General features: G+C 35.1%; 1 protein-coding gene across 10 annotated transcripts in view; it reads left to right on the plus strand.

The window, feature by feature from the left end:
- Positions 1-24328, plus strand: part of TNNI3K (TNNI3 interacting kinase) — a 285086-nt gene that overhangs the window by 72174 nt on the left and 188584 nt on the right. For all 10 annotated transcript variants that reach the window (XR_012034825.1, XM_072834075.1, XM_072834076.1 and 7 more), the window contains 2 exons: positions 15974-16072; positions 20661-20799. Coding sequence is in view for 9 of the 10 variants with exons in the window: in XM_072834075.1 (XP_072690176.1) it covers positions 15974-16072; positions 20661-20799 (238 nt within the window). In the remaining variant the exon portion in view is untranslated. The remainder of the gene's footprint in view (positions 1-15973; positions 16073-20660; positions 20800-24328) is intronic.

Below are 24328 nucleotides of genomic sequence, written 5' to 3' on the forward strand. Positions count from 1 at the left end.
GATCTTACTAATTACTGTTGTCAAATGGTGTTCTTATGAGATGTTATTTCCCATTCTGTTCTTTTTTGGATGGTAATTATTACGTAGAAGGCCATCTTTTTTTTTTTTTCTGTTACCTAATAAAGTGTTTTTCTCTATACACACACACACATACAAGTAAAGAAAGGAAGAAGTAATAATAGTAGCTGTGATAGTAATAACAATTACCTTTAGTGCTGTGAACTAAGTGGTTTACATATATTAACTCTGAATCCTTAAAATAACCCTCCGAAGTATCTAGTTCACAAATGAAACGTTGAGACAGAGAGTTTTCTAGAGAAAGGAAATTGTATGTGTACAAGCTTCCTGACTATAGGAAATATACTGAGGAGACAGTAAAAGACTGTGTGTCTGGAACTAAGAGAGACTGAGGGGATGTGGTGGAAAAGGAAGAGACCAGAGAAAAAGATTAGGGGCCAGGTAACCAAGGGACTTATTTATCGTGTGACAGCATATTCCTGATGCCTCTGCAAAGTCCTGATCTATACCTGATGGCCTGGTGCAATTAAATGAACTTCTTTTTACTAAAAATTTTTCTAGGTTGGGTGGTTAAACTGAGTAAGAAGTTCTGTCTCCTATGAGTAATGAGAGGCCATTAAGAAGAGCTAATGTGACCCGATGTCCATTCTGAGAAAATAACTTTGGTTGAAATGTGAAACAAACTAAAGTAGAAGAATTTATGCAGGGAGCCGTATTAGGAGGTAATAAATAATCCGTAATGACTGCCTGATTGTGGGTGGTATTAGTAAAGATGGAGACAAAAACAGGGCTGCGAAATATTGAGAGAGTAAAATCAAGTGATTTGGATAATGGGTTAGATATGGGGGGGATTTAGGAGGAGACGATATGAACAAAAACTTCCAGATTTCTGGTGTCGACAACCTTCAGTTCATTATGATGTGGAACAATGGAAGACGATCGTGTGTAGATGCATGCAGAATGGAAAGTGAAAGGTTGAGGATCAATAAATGCAAAGTTTTAAAATGTTCATTTCAAAATAAATAAATAAATAATGAAATGTTTATTTCATGGTAAATTATCAAATACGGTCTTCAGTCCGTGAGTAGTAGTCTGTTTGGATCTGCCACGGTGTTTATCTCTCCACTCACCGATGGACATTGACATTTTTTTCCCAGGTTTTAGTGATTATAAGGAAAACTACAATGACATGATTGGACATATGCTTTTATTTATCTTGGGCAAATATCTAAGAGTCGAACGACTATATCATCTGATAGGTTAATGTATGACTTTTTAAGAAATTTAAAGAAATCTGTTTCAAAGCATTTAACCTTTGACAAACTGTTGAGCTAGTTTACATTCCTATCAGCAGCGTATGAGAGTTCCGATTTCCCCATATCCCCACCGACCCTTAGAATATTGTCTTTTTTTTTTTTAATTTTAACCATTCTAGTAGGTGTGCAGTGGTATTTTATTGTGCTTATAATTTACATGCCCCTAGTGGCAAGTAAGTTAAGACTGTTTCCATTGCTCATCTGACACTTATTTTGGTGGTTTTCTTTTGTCTTATATTAAGGGTTTATTGAGTTTCTTGCATCTCTGGGTTTGCGGTTTTTCATTAACTTGGGAAGATTTTCTGCCATTATTTCTTTAATTTTTTTTTTTTTTTCTGTCTCTCCTCCAGTCACATACACATTTAGTATGCTGTTTGGTGCTCTTCATAACCTCAGTGATACTCTTTTCATTTTTCTTACATTCTCTTTTTTCTTTGTATTTCATTTTATACAGTTTCTATTGTGATATCTTCAAGTCTAGTAATCTTTTTCTCTGTAATGTCTTATATGCTTCTAAGCCCATCTAGTGCATTTTTATCTCACATATTATAATTTTCATCTCTAAGAAATTTAATTTTGGTCATTTTTATATCTTTCATGGCCTCTACTTAGCTTTATACAGAAGTTATATGGAATAGTTTCAATAACTATTTTATTGTTCTTGTTTGAACATTCTAACATTTTATCAATTTGGGGACAATTTTGATTGATTATTGTTTCTTTTCATTATAAGTCATATTTTCCTGCCTCTTGGCATTTCTGTTAATTTCTTTTTTTAAAAGATTTTTTAATTTATTCATTTGAGAGAGAAGCAAACAGAGAGAGTTCAATCAGGGGTAGAGGCAGAGGGAGAGGCAGGATCCCTGATGAGCTGGGACCCCGATGTGGTGCTTAATCCCAGGACCCAATGATCATGACCTGAGCTCAAGAAAGAGGCTTAACCATCTGAGCCACCCAGGCACCCTTCCTGTTAATTTCTGAATGGATTCCAGGTATTATGAATTTTATGTTGTTAGGTGGCAGATATTTTTTTTAATTTCTACATATAGTCATTAAGGCAACATTTCCAATTCTACTGGGACACAGTTTGGTTCCTTTAGGCCTCGCTTTTAAAATTGTGGGACCAGAACAGTGCTCGATGTAAGGCTAATAACCAACTTCTGAGGGAAGTCTCTTAGAGTATTTTACAAAGTGTACTACGAATTATGAGGTTTTCTAGTGTGGGTGATAGGAATAAGCATTATCCCTGGACTTGTGTGAACACAGAATTATTACCACTAATCTTTGTTAGTTCTTTCCTGGTCAGTAGTAGTTTCCTCACATGCACATACTGATCAAAGCTCAGCTTAATCCTCTAGGAGGGCTCTCTGCAGATCTTTGCAGCTCTCTTTGTGTAGCTCTCTTGTTTCAGGTTCTCTGTTTTATGAAGTCTGGCCACCTTGGCTTCTCCAGACTAGTCTCTGTTATTCCATATTGGATGTAAGAAGAAGTCTCCAAGTAACTTTTTTAAAATGCAGATTTCTAGTAGCACTAATTTGGGGGAGATTATCTGTAATAATTTTTATGAGCCTCAATATGACTCTAAAGCTATCAGGATATTTAATGACTTGTCTTCATAATTAGTTCAATGAGCCTAGAGGTGTAAAGAGATTTCATGACGCAAGTAAACTTTGATCTAGATTTTAAGAAATAGTAGAATTTGCAAGCATGTGTTCTGTGCTAGGTACTGTTGGATCATCAAATATGTTTGAAAGATGAATGAATGAATTGTTTCATATTCTCTTTTCTGTTTAGCAAACTTCTAGTTCAAGTCCCGAGTCTACATTTCTCCTCTATAACTTTCTCTATCTTCCCCAGACTGAGGTTATAACTTGTACCTTCTTTTTTTTTTTTTTGTTATGATACCCCACACATTATCTCCACTAAATCCATAATAATCTTATATCATAATTACTTCATTTTGTTTCTTCTACTAACCTTTATATTGCTTTTGAGCAATTAATTTATCTTTGGCCCCCAGAACCCAGCATAGTGCCTAGAACACCTAGATATTTAAAAATATCTGTTGATTTGAACTGTTGCTCTTCTTTTAATACTCACAAGTAAACGGTAATGTAGAAGTCAGTTCTGACCTGGCTGTTTTCACTGATGAACAATTATATTAGCTAACTATCGTTATGCAAAAAGTTCCAGAACTTTGTGGCTTAAAACGATAAACATTTATTATTTTGCAGCTTCTGTTCAGGAATTTCAGGCCCCCTTAGCTGGGTCCCCTGATTTAGAGTCTTTCACAAGGTGTCAAGTGGGACTGTAGTTATTCCAAGGACCAAGGGAGAGAATCCCTCCCTTTCGTGCTCACTCATATCAGTGTTGGCAAGCTTAGATCCTCTCTGGCTGTTGGCCAGAGACATCAGTGTCTTGCCATGTGACCCTGTCCATAAGAAAGCTCATAGTAAGACATCAATCTGACTGCCACCAGAGAGAGTGATGGAGAAATCTAGAGTAGGCAAATGAAATAAAGTCACAGTCTTTTTGTAATGTAATGTTGGAAGTGACATTCCATAACTTTTGCTGTAATCTTTTTATGAGAAATGAGTCATTAGGTCAAGCCTACACTCAAGGGAATTACTTGACATCATGTATAGCCAATGCCACTTATATTTTCTCCAAAGTAATAACAAATATATACAGAAATGGATTCATAGAGGGATTATGTGTTCTGTATGAAAGATATGGATTCTATTAACCCAGGAAATTTGGCATGATACCAAACTCGTGTTCTTTTGCCCAGTTTTCTTCTGGAAGCAGAGGATCTAGCAAGTAGATGCAATGGCAATTTTATTCTCCAAAAACTAGCAGCTCTCTTTTGCGGAACGATGACTTCCAGTATGCATTCTCTGGATGTCTAAGGTTCCAGTAGTCATATAGGGAGAGAAGGAAGAGTTCTAGGGTCATGCCCCTTACCACCAGGTGCCACCCAACCCAATTCTATCATGTTACTTATGCTGAATTCTCAGTTCATAAATAAACATTAAAAAAAATACTGTTTGAAATGTCTGAAAAATTAATATCCTAGAGCAATGGATTCTGGCTATAGCAGTATAGTATACTGTACTGGTTAGGCCTGTGGGCTCTGGAACCAGCCAGCCTGGGTCCCTTTTATCCAGGTCCTGCCATTAGCTACCCATGTGATGGGATTTAGAAAAGTCTGGGTGTGAGTCACATCCAGGGTTATTTCTTGGCCCTTTCTGTATCTGAAGCCAAAACTACTTGGGCAAATTTGATACTGTGCTTCTTTTTATTTTCATTGTAGGTATCTATTATTAGCCACCCAGCATTTATCTTAGTTTAATATAACCAATGGAATGGTTGATGCATTAACCATCATTACACCTACTGTTTTTGTCCTGATAATAGGTCTTTGACTAGATGATGTGTGTTCTTTGTTTTAATAAACTCCTTCTCTAGAAGGAAAATTATCTAGGGATCCCTGGGTGGCGCAGCGGTTTGGCGCCTGCCTTTGGCCCAGGGCGCGATCCTGGAGACCCGGGATCGAATCCCACGTCAGGCTCCCGGTGCATGGAGCCTGCTTCTCCCTCTGCCTGTGTCTCTGCCTCTCTCTCTCTCTCTCTCTCTCTCTGTGACTATCATAAATAAAATTAAAAAAAAAATTTTAGAAGGAAAATTATCTATAATTGATTTCTATACCTGTCAATGCTTAGTGTTTCATAATCAGTTAAGATATTTTTACAACTGTGGGCTTACCTTTTTCATTGTGTCACTTATTCTAAGCTGTTGTAGACCAACATTTTCAATTCTATTGTTAAATAAAGACCCTATAGGTTGCAATTAATTACCCAAATCTGCTATTCTAATATGAATTAAGGTAGTGTCTTACAGTTTTCTAATAGTGAGTTTTCTGGATTAATTAATGAGGAAGCTCACAGAGTAGCACTAAATATTTTATGTGTTGTGCTCGTAACCGGGCTAACCCTTGAGCTTGAGACTTAACTGCTGATGTTGTCCTCTTTGGTTTTTTTTGTTTTTGTTTTTTTAAGATTTTGTTTATTTGTTCATGAGATACACACACAGAGAGAGAAGCAGAGACACAGACAGAGGGAGAAGCAGGCTCCATGCAGGGAGCCTGACTGGGGACTTGATCCCGGGTCCCCAGGATCACGCCCTGGGCTGAAGGCGGTGCTAAACCACCGAGCCACCCAGGCTGCCCCAGTCCTCTTTGTTTCTAAATTTCAGCTGCTGGAAATTAATCATTGATATAATTTTTTAGGAGGATTCTTATTACTTAATCTTGTCTAAGGGCCAAAATCTTTATGTGTTCCTTCCTATATTCTATTAGTTGGCTCCAATTCACCTTCAAAGTGTATTTTAGACATTGATTTTTCAAAGGGCACCTGGGTGGTACAGTTGGTTAAGCATTGGAACTCTTGGGTTAAGCTCATCATGATCTAGGGTCATGATCTCAAAGTTGTGATCGTTAGTGTCATGATCTCAGGGTCATGAGATAGAGCCTCACCTCGGGCTCTGGACAGAGTTTGCTTAGAGATTCTCTCTCCCTCTGACCCTCCTCACCCCTCTCTCAAATAAATAAATAAATCTTTAAAAAAAAAAAAAAAAAGTTGGTTTTCAAGTGGAGGAAATCACTTGTTTTCAAAATGCGTTGGCAGAGGAGCCAAAGGTGGAGGAACAGATGACTTGGGCTGGAGAAGAAAAATCATGAGAAAACTGGTTGTCAGGTGCTACTTGCCCTCTGTGGTTCTGATGTCCAGGCTGTGTGCAGTGTGGGGAGGAATGTTAGTGAGAGGAAGCCTAACTGGTACTACAATTTTCAAGTCTCCACAATCAGAATATAGTGAAAAATGTTAGGCCTTTGGCAAGCTCTATAAGTCAATCTCATAAGAAAGAAAAAAAAAATGTGGCTTTTGAAATGCATGGAACATGATATATTCATAACATAGTAAATGTTGAAAAGCCTGTTTTCTCAGCCAGGGATTTTAAAATAAGACCCTCACATAAGGAAATGTTGCAAAAAAAAAAAAAAAAAAAAAAAAAAGTATATCTATGAGGAAGAAAATAGCATAGCACAATGATGGTTAGCTGGAAGACTTAGAAAATGTTGTCCCGCTTTTCTTAAAACTATCTCTTCCACGGACTTCCTTAATAAGCATTCCTTTGTTATCTTTTTCTTTCTTAGATGACTTTTTCTTTTGCTGGCTCCCTTTCTTATCACTTTTTAGCGTAAATATCCCATAAATATCTCCTCTTACCTTACGGAAATGATGTTATCTCCTGGCTTCAATTATTACTTTCATAAAATGATACATACCACTTGTATCTCCAGCCTTGACCTGCTTTTCATTACTCTTCTTCATTCATCAGCTTTTCTTATGTTCTCATCATTTCCTGAGAAGTGATACATTTATATAATTGATTAATTTTTTGTACATATATAAATATATATGGTAATATATCCTTCAACTCTATTTCTACAACTTAAGAATATGGAGCTTCCCTTTAATTTCTTTGATAATATTATCTTGTGGAATCATTTTCTAAGTAATTTTCAGACCAAATTTAATTTTAACCTGAGATAATAAGAGAAAGATCACATAAGAGAACCTCATTTCTGTGACAGCCTGAAGAAACTATTTTCCAATAAGTTTTTGTACTCAAATATTTAATTAGAGGTATGTCAGGTAAAAAAAAAGTCATTACAAAAATATTCAGTGAATGTTATAAGTGAAAAACTGTGACTACATGATAGAGAGTTCTCACCTAACTTTTGTAGTGGATGTCAAGAAGTGAGTATATATTTAAAAATAGAAGATTTTACAGAAAATAGAGCATAAAGTCAAAAGAAGTACTTATTAAATCTAAAAAAATGCTACTATCTGAAATGTTTTCTAAGCAAGACAAGCTTCAATTCAAATGGATAAGCAATTATTGGTGTATTTAATTAGCATAGTTTTTGTAGTTGCTTCAAAATTTGAGAATTATGTTCACATATTGATTGAAGGATTGGCCTCAATCAAAACAGCTTGTGGTGTTGGATAAGAACACAGTGAATTGCCAAGAGGAGTTGGAAGAAACTGGCTATTCCAAGTGATTAATCTGAGAGACAGAAATGGTAGGTAATGTTCCCACTTCCTAACTTCATAAAATAGACAAAAGTTTTATTTTCAAGTTCATCTCCCCTCAGAAGCTTCCTCTTTCAAAGTCATCCTTTTTTAAGAGTTTCCCATCATCTCTCACTGTGCTCAGTCCTCTCAATGCCAAGTCGTATGATTCTATTATCTTAATTATCTCTGAAACCCATTCTTCATTTCCAAGCCACTACTACTACCTCAGCTCATTTTATCCTTAGCTCTCTCTTTTTAAGTTATTGTAAGACTTTGGTAACTGATCACCCTGCTTGCAGTCTTATTCCTTCTTCAATCCATTTGCTATACTATTACTAGAAGGGTATTTTAAAATGGAAATCAGAATATACTTTACAACTATTTAAAATCTTTTGGTGATTTCCTATAACAAAAAAAATAAGAAAAATTCTAAACTTCCTTCCATAGTATATAACTCTTTAAGATCCCTAACAAACAACTCCTACTTAGAATAAATTCTTAGTAGAATAAATTTTACTTCATTTGTCTTCCAGTCAACTCCAAACAATTACATAGCCAGGATTATTCTTCCTGGTATACTGGATATATGACCATGTTTGGAAATCTTTGAAGAATAACATCTACTAAGAGCTATATCTTCTGCAAGCCTGTATAAAATGGCAAGGAATTGCTAACTGGCCATAAAAAATAACACAAATAAGAAGAAAAACAGCATGGGATAGTATGGTGCTTTGGACTTCCACAGATCTGAATGTAAACTTAGGTGCTTTTCTTTACAAGCTGTATAATTTGGATCTCCAGTATTCTTATTTTTAGATGATGCTATTAATAAAATTCCATGAGATTGCTATAAAGCAATACCTGAAACAGATATTCTCATTTATCTCATAGATATCCTCAAAGTACACATTAAAAAAAAATATTAGTTTCCAGGGCAGCCAGTTCCTGGCTCAGCAGTTTAGCACAGCCTTCAGCCCAGGGTGTGATCCTGGAGACCTGGGATAGAGTCCCACATTGGGCTCCCAGCATGGACCCTGCTTCTCCTTCTGCCTGTGTCTCTCTGCCTCTCTCTCCGTGCCTCTCATGAATAAATAAATGAAATCTTAAAAAAAATATATAAGTTCCCTTTGCTTTCTAATGCTTAATTGACATTAATAAGAATCAAAGTATAAATTTTAAAAAGATCAATGTGGAGGACTCTACTGTCCCAGGGAAATAGAATAGAAATACATAACAGGATCAACAGTTGCCGAAGGAGGTAGATCTTGTATTAGAGAAAGTCTGGGAAAAGCATATGCAACTGGAGAGAGATGTGTGTGTGTGTGTGTGTGTGTGAGAGAGAGAGAGAGAGAGAAAGAGAGAGTAGTAGTAGTAGTAGTAGCAATAGTAGTAGTAGCAGCAGCAATAGTAGTAGCAGTAGTAGATGGAATAAACCAGAGAATGTATACTACAAAATAGCAGATAGCTGCCATTTATTGAATACTTACTGTTTTGTACCAAGTATTGTGCTAAGTGCTTTGCATGTATTAATTTATTTTTTGCATGTATTAATTTAATACAAAGGAATTAGAGCAGACAAAGGAGATCAAGAAGAAACACAAGGAAATGCCTGTCAGTGAGGAAAAAAGCAACACTTAAGAAGCACTTAAGAGATGAACAGAAAGAGTCGCCTCCAGAGAGCAATAATAATAATAAGTTGGCAGAGAGGTGGGAGGCAAAAACAAAGACTGCAACATCAATCAGCCTAAGGGAAGATAGCATCTTAGGGAGCAGATAAATAGTAAAATAAGAAAAACTTAAAAAAAAAAATCTTTTGGGATGGGCAGTCAGGAGGCGTTTGATGTCATTTTCCACAGAGAATTCACTAAAGTGTGGGACCTGAAGCCAGGGTGTAGTGGGCTGAAGAATGAATAAAAGGTGAGGTAATGTGGACAAAAGGTAAACTACTTTTAAAGGAAGATTGTCAATAAAGTTTAGGAAAGAGGGCAGTGGTTTAAGGGGACACAATTAAGAACTGGTTTTTGAACGTTAGAAGTGGAAATAACTGGAAAATATCAAATCTAAATTAATTTGCCTGTAACATGTTTGGGATCATTTTGAATTCACGAGGCATAAACTTCAGACAATATTTTCCTCTATTGTAAAGAATGCTGCTATAAACATAGGGTTTCATGTGTCCTTTTGAATTAGTGTTCTTGCATTTTTGGGTAAATATTCAATAGTGTAATTACTAGATCGTAGGGTAGTTCTATTTTTAACTTTTTGAGGAAACTTCATACTGTTTTCCACAGTGGCTGTACCAGTTTGCATTCCCACCAACAGTGCAGGACATAGATGGAGCTTGAGTGTTATGTTAAGCAAAATAAATCAGTCAGAGAAAGACAAATACCATATGATTTCTCTCATATGTGGAATTTAAGAAACAAAACAAATGAGCAAAGGGAAAGAGAGAGACAGAGAGACAGAGAAACCAAGAAACAGTCTCTTAAATAAAGAGAACAAACTAATGGCTACCAGAGGGGAGGGTGGGAGGCTGGGTTAAGTAGGTGATGGGGATTAAGGAGTGCACTTGTGTGATGAGCACCAAGTAATGTCCAGAATAGTGGAATCTCTATATTGTACACCTGAAGCTAAGATAACACTGTACGTTAACTGATATTAAAATAAAAACTTAAAAGCTTTTTTAAGTAAGAAGAACATAAAAATAAAAAATAAATCATTTTCCTCTGAAGTGTCAATACTATGGATTTTCCAATAAACAGAAGTGGGTGTTATCCTAGTAGTCTCATGGTTCTGCTCTCTGTAAGTCTCAGTAACAAAGAGTAGAGAAAGGCATACTGAAGGGGAAAATTGTGGCTTTAAAGCATTAGTATAAGTAGATATTTGAGGAAGATGAACAAAGTCATAGAAAATGAGGTATCACTTAAAGCAAAGAAAATCTTAATTTAAAAGTGTAGGTATTTATTGAACATCTACTATGTGGAAGACACTATATTTAATTTTGACAATTTCAACTGATATTGATTGCCATTTTATTCCTTTTAGAATTTACTTTATTCTACTTGTCTCCCATGGGACATTTAGTTCCTCTTTATATGGCCTTTTATTTTTTTTCCTTCATTGCTATCAATGACTTTCATAAAACAAAGTATAGAAGGAGTGCTAAATGGGACCAGGGCAGATAAGGTAAAGTCATACTGTAGGAGAAGCATTTGGCAAGGAAGAACAATAAGGGCCTTTGCTCTTATAGACACTACTTTTAGAATCTCTGGAATTTTAAACGATAAATTCTGACTATTTTAATTATGATTAAATTCCAGTGAAAAATTATTTTCCCTGAAGTCCAAACTTCTTACACTTCACTGAGACAAGTTTAGAACATGAGAAAAAAAAAAATGTTAAAATTTTATATAATAGTAGTTTTATATAACAGTGATAATCAATGGAAAAATTAAGTTGTGAAAATACATACTGTAAGTATTCAGAGAAAGAAATTATCAATATGGTAAAGTATTTGTAGAAATTTATTGTGAAGAACATGAGCTTGACCTTGAGACTCGGTTATATGATAGGTGGAGAAAGAAAAGGGAAAGTTTCTAAGAAGAAAAGCAGAATATACAAATAAGTATTTAAATTACAACCTGAAAATTGAAGAGGCTCCACTTGGCCCTTTTGTGAGTCAATTGGTAAATAAAAATACCTGTAAAGTGTAATATATGATAGTAATTTCTACTATCAAAATAAGGAACTCTGATCCATTTTCTATGCTTATAAAACAACTACTTGGGAAGTGGGAAGCACTTTTTGGTGCTTATTCTTCAGTCAGTAAAAGGTACCTAGTTACCAGACCATATTTGAACATCATTCCTTCAATCATAATAACAATACTGACATATATGTCAGTTATACAAATCTAAGTATAATACAGTTTGCTTCCTTAAAAAGCTTAAAGATTATAAAGATATCCTTTCTGTGATAACACTTTTTTCTATTTAACAATTTCACTAGTAGTTTTGTTATTGTTTTTGAGGAAAAATATAAAAACTATGTATTTCATCAAAAAACCTTATGACAACAGATTTTATGCCCTGCAAAAATATTATTATATAATAACATTATATAATATTAATATAATAATTAATAATTAATATTATTAATAATTAATATAATTATATAATATATAATATAATATTATATTATATATTATATCATATTATATATAATCCTAATCACAGTTCCTTACAGATGCTGGAGTTTGCTAAAGGTTAATATAAAATAAGCAATTGTTGAATTGAATTATTTAAAATTTCTGTCATATAATTGGGTCCTAATTGTTAATGTTTAAATTCCCTTGTAACTGTTGGTGTGTGTGTGTGTGTGTGTGTTTAATTTTTACTAGAAATACAGTCCGATTCAATTATCTGGATGCCTATCATATACTAAGCATAGTGCCAAGTACTTTAGGCTGTGACTTTATGGGGCTTCATGTAGTAAAAAGAATGTAAAATTGCTTTACCAACTTTCTCAGGTTCTGGAGAAGGAAAGCATGGATAAAATGATCTGATAGATATATGTTCCAGCCTAAATGTTAATACAAGAGTATTTGTCTTAGCCATATGGCAGTCATATTTTTACATTACAATATGTTATATTCCCATAAGATTACTAAGAGATACTCTCTCCATAATCTCTCCAAAAGTCATAAAAATCAGTAAATGCATTCTACTCATATGACATTATTCAGATAATTCCAACGTGCATTGCTCTCAATGGTTAAATATTTCCTTGAATTTTAAAACAAACTAAATAAAGCTTACCATTCAATAATGACTCTGTGTGGTTTCATTAAGACTTACATTTTGACAGTTTCTCAGAAGGCCAACACTTCATAATTAACGAATGTTCATCCAAAAGATTGACCTTCTGAATGACTGGATAAGTGCAAATTTAGGAGGAAAAAGTTTGCTTTGAACCATTTATTGAAGCCTAAGGGCCGTTATCTTTTAGAATGAAAGTAAGTTCTGGAACCATGCCTAAGAAACTGGCTCTATATGTTAACATTTGAGAGTTTCTATTACAATAAAAATGCATGCTGTCTACTTTATTCTATGCTATATTTAAAATAAGAGAAACTGTAAAAAGCTTCATATACTTGATCGTTTGTGACCTTCTATAAAGGTTCCTAAGATTGAACTCCCAGGCATGTGAAGTTGAAGATACCAAGTGCTTTATATAAATGACTCTGGTATTCATGTCCAAGCTGAATCTACAGAGCTTCTACTGAGAGAATGTTTCCTCTTGTCTGAGCTTGAGTCATTTAGTTCATTTACTTAAAGGTTAGTGTTAATGAGATGAAGGTCACACAAGGGCCTGATGGATAATATTTGAAGTCAAAGGGATCTAGCTTTGAATTCCAGTTCTACCTTTACTAGCTATAGGACCTAAAAAATTATCTAGACTTCCTGAGGCTCAGTTTCTTCACCTTTAAAATGGAAGAGTAGCACCAATCTTTCTGTGTTTTGGGGTGAAACAGGACACTCAGTTACCATTTATGCAAGGTCTGAGACATAAAATGCCCTCAATAAATGTTAACGGTATTTTTAAATTTTTATTAGGAAAACAGCTCACTGTATACATTATTTATTCTATGGATTGTTAATTAGCAATACCCAAATATCAGCAAAAGTATTGTTCTGGAAGTGTACAGAAGCTCCCCCCCTATATATATATTTACACACATATATGTGTAAATATATACATATTTGTATTTATATTTATATGAAATACATTTAATATATTTTCTATGTATTTTATATATATATATATATATTTTTTTAAGATTTATTTATTTATTTGTGAGAAAGGGACAGAGCACGCACAGAGGGGAGAGGCAGAAGGAGAAGGAGAGAGACGCTCTCAAGGAGACTCCCTGAGTGTGGATCCCCACCTAGGGTTTGCTTGATCTCAGAACCCTGAGATCATGACCTGAGCTGAAATCAAGAGTCAAACGCTTAACAGATTGAGCCACCCAGACGCCCCAACCTCTGTTTATATTTTTGAAACTGCCAGAAATTTTAGATATCCTAACAAGACTTCCTTATCTTTTTCAATCACTAGATTTTACTCCTGAAGCTAATATTACACTGTTATGTTAACTAATTTGAATTTCAAGAAATTCTTGGGGAAAAATTTTTAAAAATTAAAAATAACTTTAAAAAACTTAAAAAAATCTAATGTGTGTCTTTGACAGAAAGAACATATCCAGCTGCTTTTGATCAACCTGATGAAAATTCACATTCCTTTGATCTTATAAATGACCTTTTTGGGTAGCTAGAAAATGTAATTGAGCAAAGGAGTAGCTATGCCCAAATTAATTGAAAAGTCTATAATATTAAACTCAGTCATTCTGCTATCTATAGCATTAAGTTACTGTATTTTATCTTCTGATTTTTGTTCAGTATTAATCATCAAAACCATCAAAAACATAACCTTGACTATTTTTCCCTGTTGTATGTAGAGTTTCTTTGGTAAGAATTTCAAATATCCTGGAACTATAGATGTTGCTTTGTTAGTAGAAGTTTTTTCTCAAAACCACCAAAACTCAGCTTTATTTTCGTTCCAATATCAAAAGTGTCTTTAGCTTTAACTCAGAACTATATTCACAAGCTCTAAACAGCCCCCTATTTTACTTCTGCCCATGGATAATGCAAATATTTATTTAGAACAGTGATTTCATTGGGAAGACAGTAAAGAAAAAAATATGAGTCAAATGACTTTATCCAAAATACTAAAATTTGGTATTTCTTACCAATTTTTGTTTCAAAATGGAAGACATTTTCCTGGTAATACAAATCGTGCTAAAAATTATGAAACAGAAAAATGTGAAGTTCCCTTGAAATCTCACGTTATAAAGCTATTTACTATTAATGTTTTAGTATATTTCATTCTATCCTTTAAGTCATAACTATACATAATATGTATGTAAGAATACATGTGATTATTTAACTTAAAGGTATTTAATGGACTCCTTTCCAAGTTAATACAAAAGTGATAGTTTTGAGAACTTATTTAATATTATTTCCACAAAGAACATTCCATTTTTTTCTTTACTAGTATAATGTTTCAATAAACATTTATACTTAAGAAAAAAGAAGCCCATGTTCTTTTTGTCTGACAACCAGTTCTAATGCTGATTGAATAAATTGAGAATAAGCATGTGAAACAACACAGTTTTAGCTCATACATACTCAATAAATTGTGTGTTGATGCATGAATAAATGGATGATTGAATGAATAAACTACTTAAAACCATGGAGCACTCAGAAACAAAGCTTGAGGCAAGAGATTAAAGATTCACTTCTGTGCTGACACGGACTTGCTCCAGGACTTTGAGACATTTCCTCTCATTTTCAATTTCTTTGTCTTTAATGGGGGTTTGATATGTCATGTCTGTCCATGATCCCTCTCCAGTTCTGAAGGGCTATGATTCAAACAGGAAAGGAAACTTGACTGAGGAGGCAGTTTTTTATTGGAATAGAAGAGGTGTTGGAATGTAAGTCCTTTGAGCTTTTCGATCCCATCTTCTTGTTTTCTCTCCAAGCCTAACAGACTTTTGAAAATTTTCCTAAATGTATATTATTTGAGCACATGAAGAATAGACAGCACGTTAAAATCCACAATAAAAATGACCATATCTGAAGGAAATGTTTCCAATCAATTTTCCAGAGAAGTGAGACGTAGAAATAGGTCATTGGGAGGAGAAGAGATTTGAAGGTTAGCAGATTTGTGACCAATCTATAATTTTCAATGAAGACAGTTGGCCAACAACTCCTTGTGTCTTTCATTTGCTTGTTCATTCACTCATCCATTCATTCATTCCAAATGCTTCTGGAATGAATACTATTTGCATAGCAACAGGCCAGGGCAGGATCATAAAGATGAACCTGATGTACTTTATCCTTCAAGGATTGTGCTCTAGTAGGGATGAAAAGGCATGTATATAATTCCTTAAATGTTCTATATGGCGTGAAAGAAAGTTGTATGAGATTTAGGAGAAAGACAATTTCAGTAAGTGGGTTGGCCATATAGGGAGGAAAATCAAAGAAATCTTGGAGGAGAAGGTATTCAGCTTGGGTGTAAATATCTGTAGATTGGGAAGAACATAATTCTTGGCTGAGGAAATGATGTGAACAAAGACTCAAATGAGCAGGAAATGGAGTGCAGTTTTACCACATAATGGAGTTTACGAAAGAGAATAACGGAAAATGCATTTAAAAAGGATGCCATCAACCAAGAAGACATTGGAAAGCCACACCAAGGGGTTCAGTCTTCATTTTCAAGACAAAACAAGCCATTACAGGTTTCAGAGAGGGAGACAGAAGAAAACTTTTGTTTCAGGATGGTGACTTCTGAAGTAGCACTGTGCATGGCGGGAGTAAAATGAATTTTGATGGGCAGATGCCCTAAGTCAAGGTCTTCACTGAGCTCTCTCCGTCTTTCCAGGCTGCTGATGTCCTGCTGCAACACGGAGCTAATGTCAATGTTCAGGATGCAGTTTTTTTCACTCCGCTGCACATTGCAGCATACTATGGACATGAACAGGTAAGCCTGATGGTAGGATCTCCAAAAGGTGGGGGACAATTCCAGGCTTGCTGAGCTCTCTGTCCTAGCCTCAAAGACAGAATATTTAAGATACCCTTTGAATTATTTTTGCCATATTCTCATCAGCTCCACCCTTGAGGAATTTATAATTCATAGAAGTACTACATCTGCCAACTTACCCATTTTTACTATCTTAGGACCCAAGAGAGGCAATAGAGTCACTGTACAATCCCAGGAATATGTCAGTCTGAATTTTAAAAATTCCCAACTTTTTAACCATGTATAGGTTTCATCTCCCCGATTTTCAGTTTCTTCATCTGCAAAATAGAGAAAATAGTACCTACCTCATAGGGTTGCTAATATGATGAGATATTAATCTAAAAGTGTTTGGCAAATGCTGGATAATATCACTACAATGATGCTGGCACAGTAACAATAAAACGAATTATAACCGCCATCCCAGCAGATGAAACAATGTCTTTCAGAAACTTGGTTTCTTCTTTTTTTACTGTCTTGGGATGTGATAGGATGAAGGTATGTTCATGTTTTATTTTTCGGAACCTGCGTATGTCCTAAAAGAGACTTTGCTGATGTGATCAAGTGAAGGATCTCGAGTTGGAGAGATTATCCTAGAATTATCCGGGGGGACCTGAAGTAATCACAGGGGTCCTTACAATAGGGAGCAGGAAACCGACGTGACAGGAGAGGCAAGAAGTTAAAGTGATAGGAGAAGGGGTCATAAGCTAAGGAATGCAGGCAACCTATGGAAGCTGAAAAAGCAAGGAAATAAAAGCCTGCAGGGGGAATGCAACCTGCCAACACCTTGATTTTAGATTCCTGACCTCCAGAACTTGAAGAGAATAGTCTGTGCGGTTTTAATCCAATAATCTTGTGGCAATTTGCAACCGTGGGAAACTAATACATGGAATAGCCCAGATAATTAAAAAAAAAAAAAAACAAAAAACATTATACATGTTTTAAATATAATTTGCTTTGAATAAATAAGTATATAATGGGTCATTATTTATAAAATTTGACATTCTGTAATAAGGTAATAATATACAGAGAATGTTTTAAAATCTACAGTGTGCCTTCACTCAATGAATAGTTTCATTTGACCTTCACGACAACCTGAGGAACTTGCCAAGAATTACCATATAAGCGATCTCATACTGTATCCACTTTGCGTGGATTTTTTTTCCTTTTTTGTAATTTTGCCCCAATCCAAAAATTAACTGTTGTCTGGCCTCTTGTTGTATGATCTACACGAGCTCTCTCAGGTCAGGTAACATGCCAGAGTCTCGTAGCTGGTGAGAAGAGCCGAAGTATGTATTCAGGTCTGTCAAATCCCAAAGCCCGAAGTTCTTCTGTTGTACCTCAGAGCCTCTTCTTCTATCAGAGACACAAATTAGAAAGTCCAGGAAATGTGCCCAAGCAGTGGGGCTCCATTATTCAAGGCCAGGGGCTCTCACTCCAAAGTCCATTGACTTTTAAAATTTGTAACAACTTTATTATTGAGATTTACCTCGTCAATGTAAATCATACAACTCAGTGGTTTTTAGTATATTCGGAGCTTTGCAAACGTCACCACAATTAATTGAAGGAAGTCCTTACCCCCAAGAGTAACCCCGCATACATTAGCACTTCAGACTTCTCTCCAAACCTCTCCCTTCCAGCCTGAGGAGAATACTAATATACTTTCTGTTTCTACAGATTCACCTTTTCTGGAGACTCCCTACAAGTGGAGTCATACAACATATGGTTTTTTATGACTGATTCCTTTCACTTAGCACAGGGTTTTTAAGATTCATCAACTCTATAGCATGTATCAGCATCTCCTTGCCTCTTAGTGTGGAATACCACTTTGTTGTATGGATATGTTGGATTTTTTAATTCATTCATCTGTTAATGGACGCTGGATTTTTATCCCCCACTCTTTGGCTGTTATGAAAAATGCTGCTTTGAATATTCACTTTTTTAAAAAATTCAAGTATAATTAACATACAGTGTTATATTACTTTCAGGTGTACAATGATTCAACAATTCTTTTTTTTTTTTTTTTTTTTTTTTTTTTTTTTGATTCAACAATTCTATACATTACTCACTGCTCATCAAGAGAAATGTACTCTTAATCCTCTCATCTATTTCACTGATTCCCCACTTCCATTTCATGTACAAGTTTTGACGTAGACATCTGTTTGTATTTCTCTTGGGTACATCTCAGGGTGGAATTGGTGGTTCATGCGGTAACACTACATTTAACAATTTATGGGATTGTCAAACTTTTCCAAAGAGGTAGATGCCTAATGAGTTAAAAGCCACACTGTCTATAGAAAAGAAAGCCTATATGACATACCTTCCAGGGCACAGTAAGTCTATTGATTTTTAACCTTAAAGTATTGAAAGATAAAATTTTTATGTGCTACTTTCAAACATTGCCATTGAGTTAGCCTTAAGAAGCTAAATAGAACCAAATAAAACAGAAGTACACATGTAATTGGATAATCAAAGCTTAACTGTTCTTTTGACATCCCATTTTCACTCTCCCTTACTTTATATCTCTAGATCTCTAGTCTTAATCATGGAGTAAAAATACACCTTTTTGCCTTTGCAGAGGTCAGACCACTGTACTGCCTGAGGATTCCAAGTTAAAAATCAAACTTACTTGTGTCTCTGTGCTCTTCTAGTCATTGTGCCTTTATTTCTTTGCTATCTGGCATATGCTTGGACACTCTCAAACCCGTGAAGCGTGACCTATAGCTAGGAAAGATTTCTCATTTCATTTGATGTGCTGCTCAGAGTGCACTGGAGTGTACTGGAGAGCTAGACACTGAAAATGCTTCAGAAAGTACAGAGTCTAAAAGCCCAGATGATGAAAAAATTCCATACTTTTCTGACTTTAGGCAGAGGCAGGATGTACACAATGCATGTTATTTGTAGAGTCATCCTCTTTGGTGATTAACCTCCTCACCCACAGAAACATAAAGAGCTTCTATGCAAGTTGGGTGGATAGCTAAATTTGTTTACTTTCCCTGAATATATGGTCACAGTCTTAGAAAATTATGCTAAAATGTGGATGGCCTTTTTATGATAAGGGACTCACTTTCTGCGTGCAAAGACAGCACATAAGTAATTTATGGATGCTATTGTCATTTGCTAAAATATGCTGACAGGAGAATGGTACATTCGATATATAAATGTGCCTAATGTTCCATGTTCTTTGCCATTTGTTTATTTACTTATTTTTAAGTGGAAGAGTAGATGTTTTGGACCAAGAGCAATATTTCCTAGCTATACAATAATAGTGCTTAATAGACAATCGATTTCAAAGATAGTTTAAAGCTGTCCATTTTAAAATCACATAATCAGAATTTATGGAGTCTTTGTAAGTGGAAATATCTGCTTAGGAACACACAGTTCTTGAGACTGACTTTTACTGCTCCAATTTCTTCTGAATTAAGTATTGGTCTGCCCATTAGCCCACAAATGGATAAAATACACATGTTCCACATGGTGCTACCACTTCTGCTAACATTTATTGAGTTGCAGGCACTTTTCTAAGTGCTTTACATGTGATAACTTATTTAATCCTGTAGCAACTCTATGAAGTGGAACTATTGTGATTCTCATCTTAATAATGGAGAAACTGAAGTTTCAAAAGGTCAAATAATTTATTAAAGGTGGTAAAGCCTAACTTCAGAACCCTTGTTCTTTACTCACTATACTCACTAGGAAGTTTCCCCCACATGCCACACTACTAATTTTTTTTTTTTGCCTAGAATTTCTATCAAATACGTACCATATTCTTGAGAGGTTTCTGCCCAAGACATGTTTATTTGCTGCCGTGTAGAAAGTCAAACTATTTTTAGCATTTGAATTCACTTTTATGCTAACACCTCAGTGGTCAGGTGAGTTGAGATTTCCACCCATAACTGTTACTTTAATGGCATAGATTCCTTCTAACTTACCTCTTGGGATCATTGTAATGACTTCTGAAATGCCCAGAGGAGACAATGTCAGAGTTAGAGAAATTATTTGGAACGTTCACAACTGGGTAGGTAAATAACTTAAAGAAATCCTATAAATTACCTGAAACAATCCCTGGAAGACTCCTAAGTTGTTTAATACTTCATTCTCTCTCTCCCTTTGGATGTGGATCTCAGCTAATTAAGGAAAATGCTGACAGCTAGTGCAGCTATCAGCATTTACTCACAAATCCAGAAAAGAACCCAGAACTCTAGTAGCAAGATGATCACCAGTGACCTATGCATGGTGTTGCCGTGAAAATTGAGAATCAAGTAAACACTGCTGGCTCTGGCCAGAAGACGACTTTGGAAAGGACATTAGGGAGGATAATTTATGTACAATGAAGAACCAACCCTGAAATTGCTCTAGTTTTAGACTTCTGGTTAGGTGATATAATAATAAATTCCTTACTGTTTAGGCCAATCAAGTTAGGATTTTCTGTTATTTTCAGGTAAAAATAATTTAAGAAGAGGCTTTAATTATATGTCTTCTTCCATACTTTTGAAAGCTTTGCATTATTGTTTGACTTTTGATACTAATTTCAAATGAATGGATTCTTTAGGTAACCCGCCTTCTTTTGAAATTTGGTGCTGATGTAAATGTAAGCGGTGAGGTTGGAGATAGGCCTCTCCACCTAGCATCTGCAAAAGGATTCTTTAATATTGCAAAACTCTTGATGGAAGACGGCAGCAAAGCAGATGGTAAGATTATATGTTTAGAAGGCATTTGCTATTTTTTACTTTATGTGTATTTTTTTACTTGCACTTTCCTTATTTATTAGAGAAAAAATTTGAGGCTGCTTAATTACATATGCAAATTTGTTCCACAAACAATAATTTATTATTTTTAATGTAATAATTAAATCTATATGTTAATCTTTTTGTATACATTTTCATTCAACTCCTAATATATTAGATGCTTCAATAAAACTAAAGAGTTTTCCTGGATAAATTATTCTCATTTTGTTATTTTTCACTAATCTTTTTTTTCAATTGAGGTAAAATTTGCATATAGTAAAATTCTCAGAATTAAGTAAATGTTGACCTAAGTGAATATTTACTCTCCATGCAAAATGACCCAGGTCAAGATGTAGAATATATTCATAGGGAAAGTAGAACTCTTCTCAGTAAATAGCTTTAACCACAAAAGGTAATTAATACTCTGGCTCCTATTGCCATAGGTTTAGTTTTTCTGTTCTTGAACTTCCTACAATTTGGGACTGCCTTCTTTTGATTGACAGTATGATATTAACTTCTATACATGTTGCATGGATCGTAGTTTGCTCTTTTTTATTGCTGAAGTTGTATGAATATTCCACAATTTGCTTATCCATCGTCCTCCTCAGGGATGCTTGAATGTTTCTAGAGTTTGGCTTTTATGAATATAGATGCCAGAAACATTCTTATTCAATTCTTTTTTTGTGAACATGTATATTTATCTCCCTTGGGTTATATATATACGTGTGTGTGTGTGTGTGTGTGTGTGTGTGTGTGTGTGTACGGAATTGCTATGTATGCATATGTTTAACTTTTTAGGAAATCAGAAACAGTTTCCCTAAGTGTACAATTTTAACTCCACAACAATATTGAGAGTGTCAGTGGCTGTCCGTATCCTCCTCAATATTTGATATTACTATTATTTTTAGTGGAAACAGCATTATGGTGTGATCAGGCTGGAAGAAATAAGCTTCAGAACATACAGAACGTTTTAGGTTATGGTTAAGAGGATAGAATTTCCCACAACTTTTAATTTTCTTAATTAAATTATAAATTATAAATTATAAAATGAGTTTTAGAAAATTGATTAAAAGTAGAGTGTCGAGGGCAGCCCAGGTGGCTCAATGGTTTAGCGCCGCCTTCAGCCCAGAGTGTGATCCTGGAGTCCCAGGATCAAGTCCCATGTCTGGCTCCCTGCATGGAGCCTGCTTCTGCCTCTGCCTGTGTCTCTATCTCTACCTCTCACTCTCCCTGTGTCTCTCATGAGTAAATAAATAAAATATTTTTTTTAAAAAAGTAGAGTGTTGTAAAAAGTTCTTTTTCTTTTTCTCTTCCTTACAAACTTTATTTTTTGACACAAATTCACTCAGAGTTACATCTTGTCATTAAATTCTCTCAGGCATATCCAACATTCTTCCATTGACCCCCAAGAGACCTAATTAAAAGCCCAGCTGTAAGAGCTGCTGGCCTTTGCAGCAGAAACCATGCACATTTACAAAAGGACAAGGTTGTCAGAGCTCTCGAACTGCCAGTGCCTTGGTCCAAAATTGAGATCAATATTCAGTTAATAAAGCTAATCAATGTTTTTACCCGCACATAAGGAAAACATAAAGGCTTCCAGAGAGAAGTATGGGAAGAGGCTAGGTCCGTTCCCAGTTTCTCTGCTGGAAAGAGGGCCATTTTATTTTGTGAAGTTTGAGAAACATAGCTGGTGTCATTTTCTATGAGCCAGGATGCAATAACTGAGGGATTTTTCTATAGGATTATCATAAATAACCTGTGTTGTCCGGATGCAGCAATGCTGTTCCTTAGACCTTTTTTAAGCAGTCTCTTTGATTCTGTTGGTTTAGCATAGGCGGAGGTACACCTGTATGAACCACTGAACACATAATTGTGTTTTTGAAACTGTCTCACTCTTCCAAAGGGTCAGGAACAGCTCACTTTTTGCTTTTATTATCAATGCCAACCTCAGCTTTTTATTCCTGTGTGCAACTCCAAAGCTCGGTGGTGTCAAAATGAGTATCATTGATCAGCACGTCTCCGGGATCAAAGTTCTCTTCTACAAAAGGCATTGAAATGTATATTGCACCCATATTCCCCCTACATGCCAGCATCATATGATATAAATTTTGGAACTTTCTGATTCACACAAGCACTATATGCTTCCTACTCAATCATTTAAAGTATCAAGAGACAACATGACCCAGATTTTTATGTATTTTAATTTCCTTCTAATACACATTTGATATTTAAGTCCCTTTTGTACTTTAACTAGTCACAAAAAATAAACTAGAAGGTCTGTGGTGCTACTGGACACTGCACTGGTTTTAGTATCAGCTAGTTCATTATTCCAAAGTGTAGCTAAGCCTCCAGATAATTTATTTTAGATCTGGCCCTTGGCTGTGGTAAGTGGACATAAGAGCAAGAGTAAATTAATGACCCCAAAAAGGGGCATGTTTCAAAATCTGGTATTTACAGTATGTTTCCATGGCAACAGAATGTCACAAATGAAAATAAATTCAGCTTACAAAATTAGCCAAAATGTAATTCTGAAAGCAGCCTCTTCAGTTGGGCATGTTTGGGAGGCTGACCTATTCAGTCACATATGTTTCAAGTCTCTAGTCTTCTTTGTACCACTTAAGAAAATGAAAAAGGAGAAATGTAATACTTATTGAATGAGATTGAAAAGGTCAAAATATTACTGGACTCCATAAGAAGAAAGTAGTGATTGAGCCTTCACAACATATCATTTTAATAAGTTAAAAATGGAAAATTTTAAACCCAGAATTTATTAATTTTTTGTCATCTGACTATTAAATGCCACAGTTCCTTTCACATGGAACTGGATATTATATAGAGTCACAAAAAATTTCTAAGGCTTGGCCAGTAAAAGGAAGGATTTTATTTCTAAAACTATATCTCGTCAGAGCTATTACACAGATTTGTTATTGAACGTGTATTTAAGACCCACTTGGGAGTTGTTTTAGAGAGCTAATGGGAAGTGCTTACATTGCTGGATTACTATGGGAATTTTTACTTTATCTTTAAGATCAATAAGCAGAGATAAGCAAGAAAGAGCATCCATCCACCCACCCAGTCTCCCAATCTTTCTTTCAAAATACGTTACTGAACACATGCACTCTTCAAAGTAGAGGACTAGGCACTAAATACTTTCCTAATAATGATTTACATCTATTTCTTTGCTTGAAATTCTTTGTTTAACTCTCAATAAAATGTGAAATTAGAGCAAATAGAATACCATTCATACATTCAATTTCCCTCATATAAGATATAATAATATACACCTTTTTTTTTTTTTTTTTTGGTCACCACAAACTGATCCAAGACAAAGCAAAGTAGATCACAATTGCTGAAGCAGAAACATAGACGTGTATCTATAAACCCTATGTCTGATCCAGATCTCTCCTGGCTTGACCCTTCAGTTGGTATTTATATCTTCTTTGCTGAAAAGAACATCTAGGCCACTGCACATAATTCACCAAGTAGATAATCT

This window comes from Canis lupus, chromosome 8 (genome assembly GCF_048164855.1).
Source record: "Canis lupus baileyi chromosome 8, mCanLup2.hap1, whole genome shotgun sequence".
In the NCBI taxonomy this organism is placed as follows: Eukaryota; Metazoa; Chordata; class Mammalia; order Carnivora; family Canidae; genus Canis; species Canis lupus.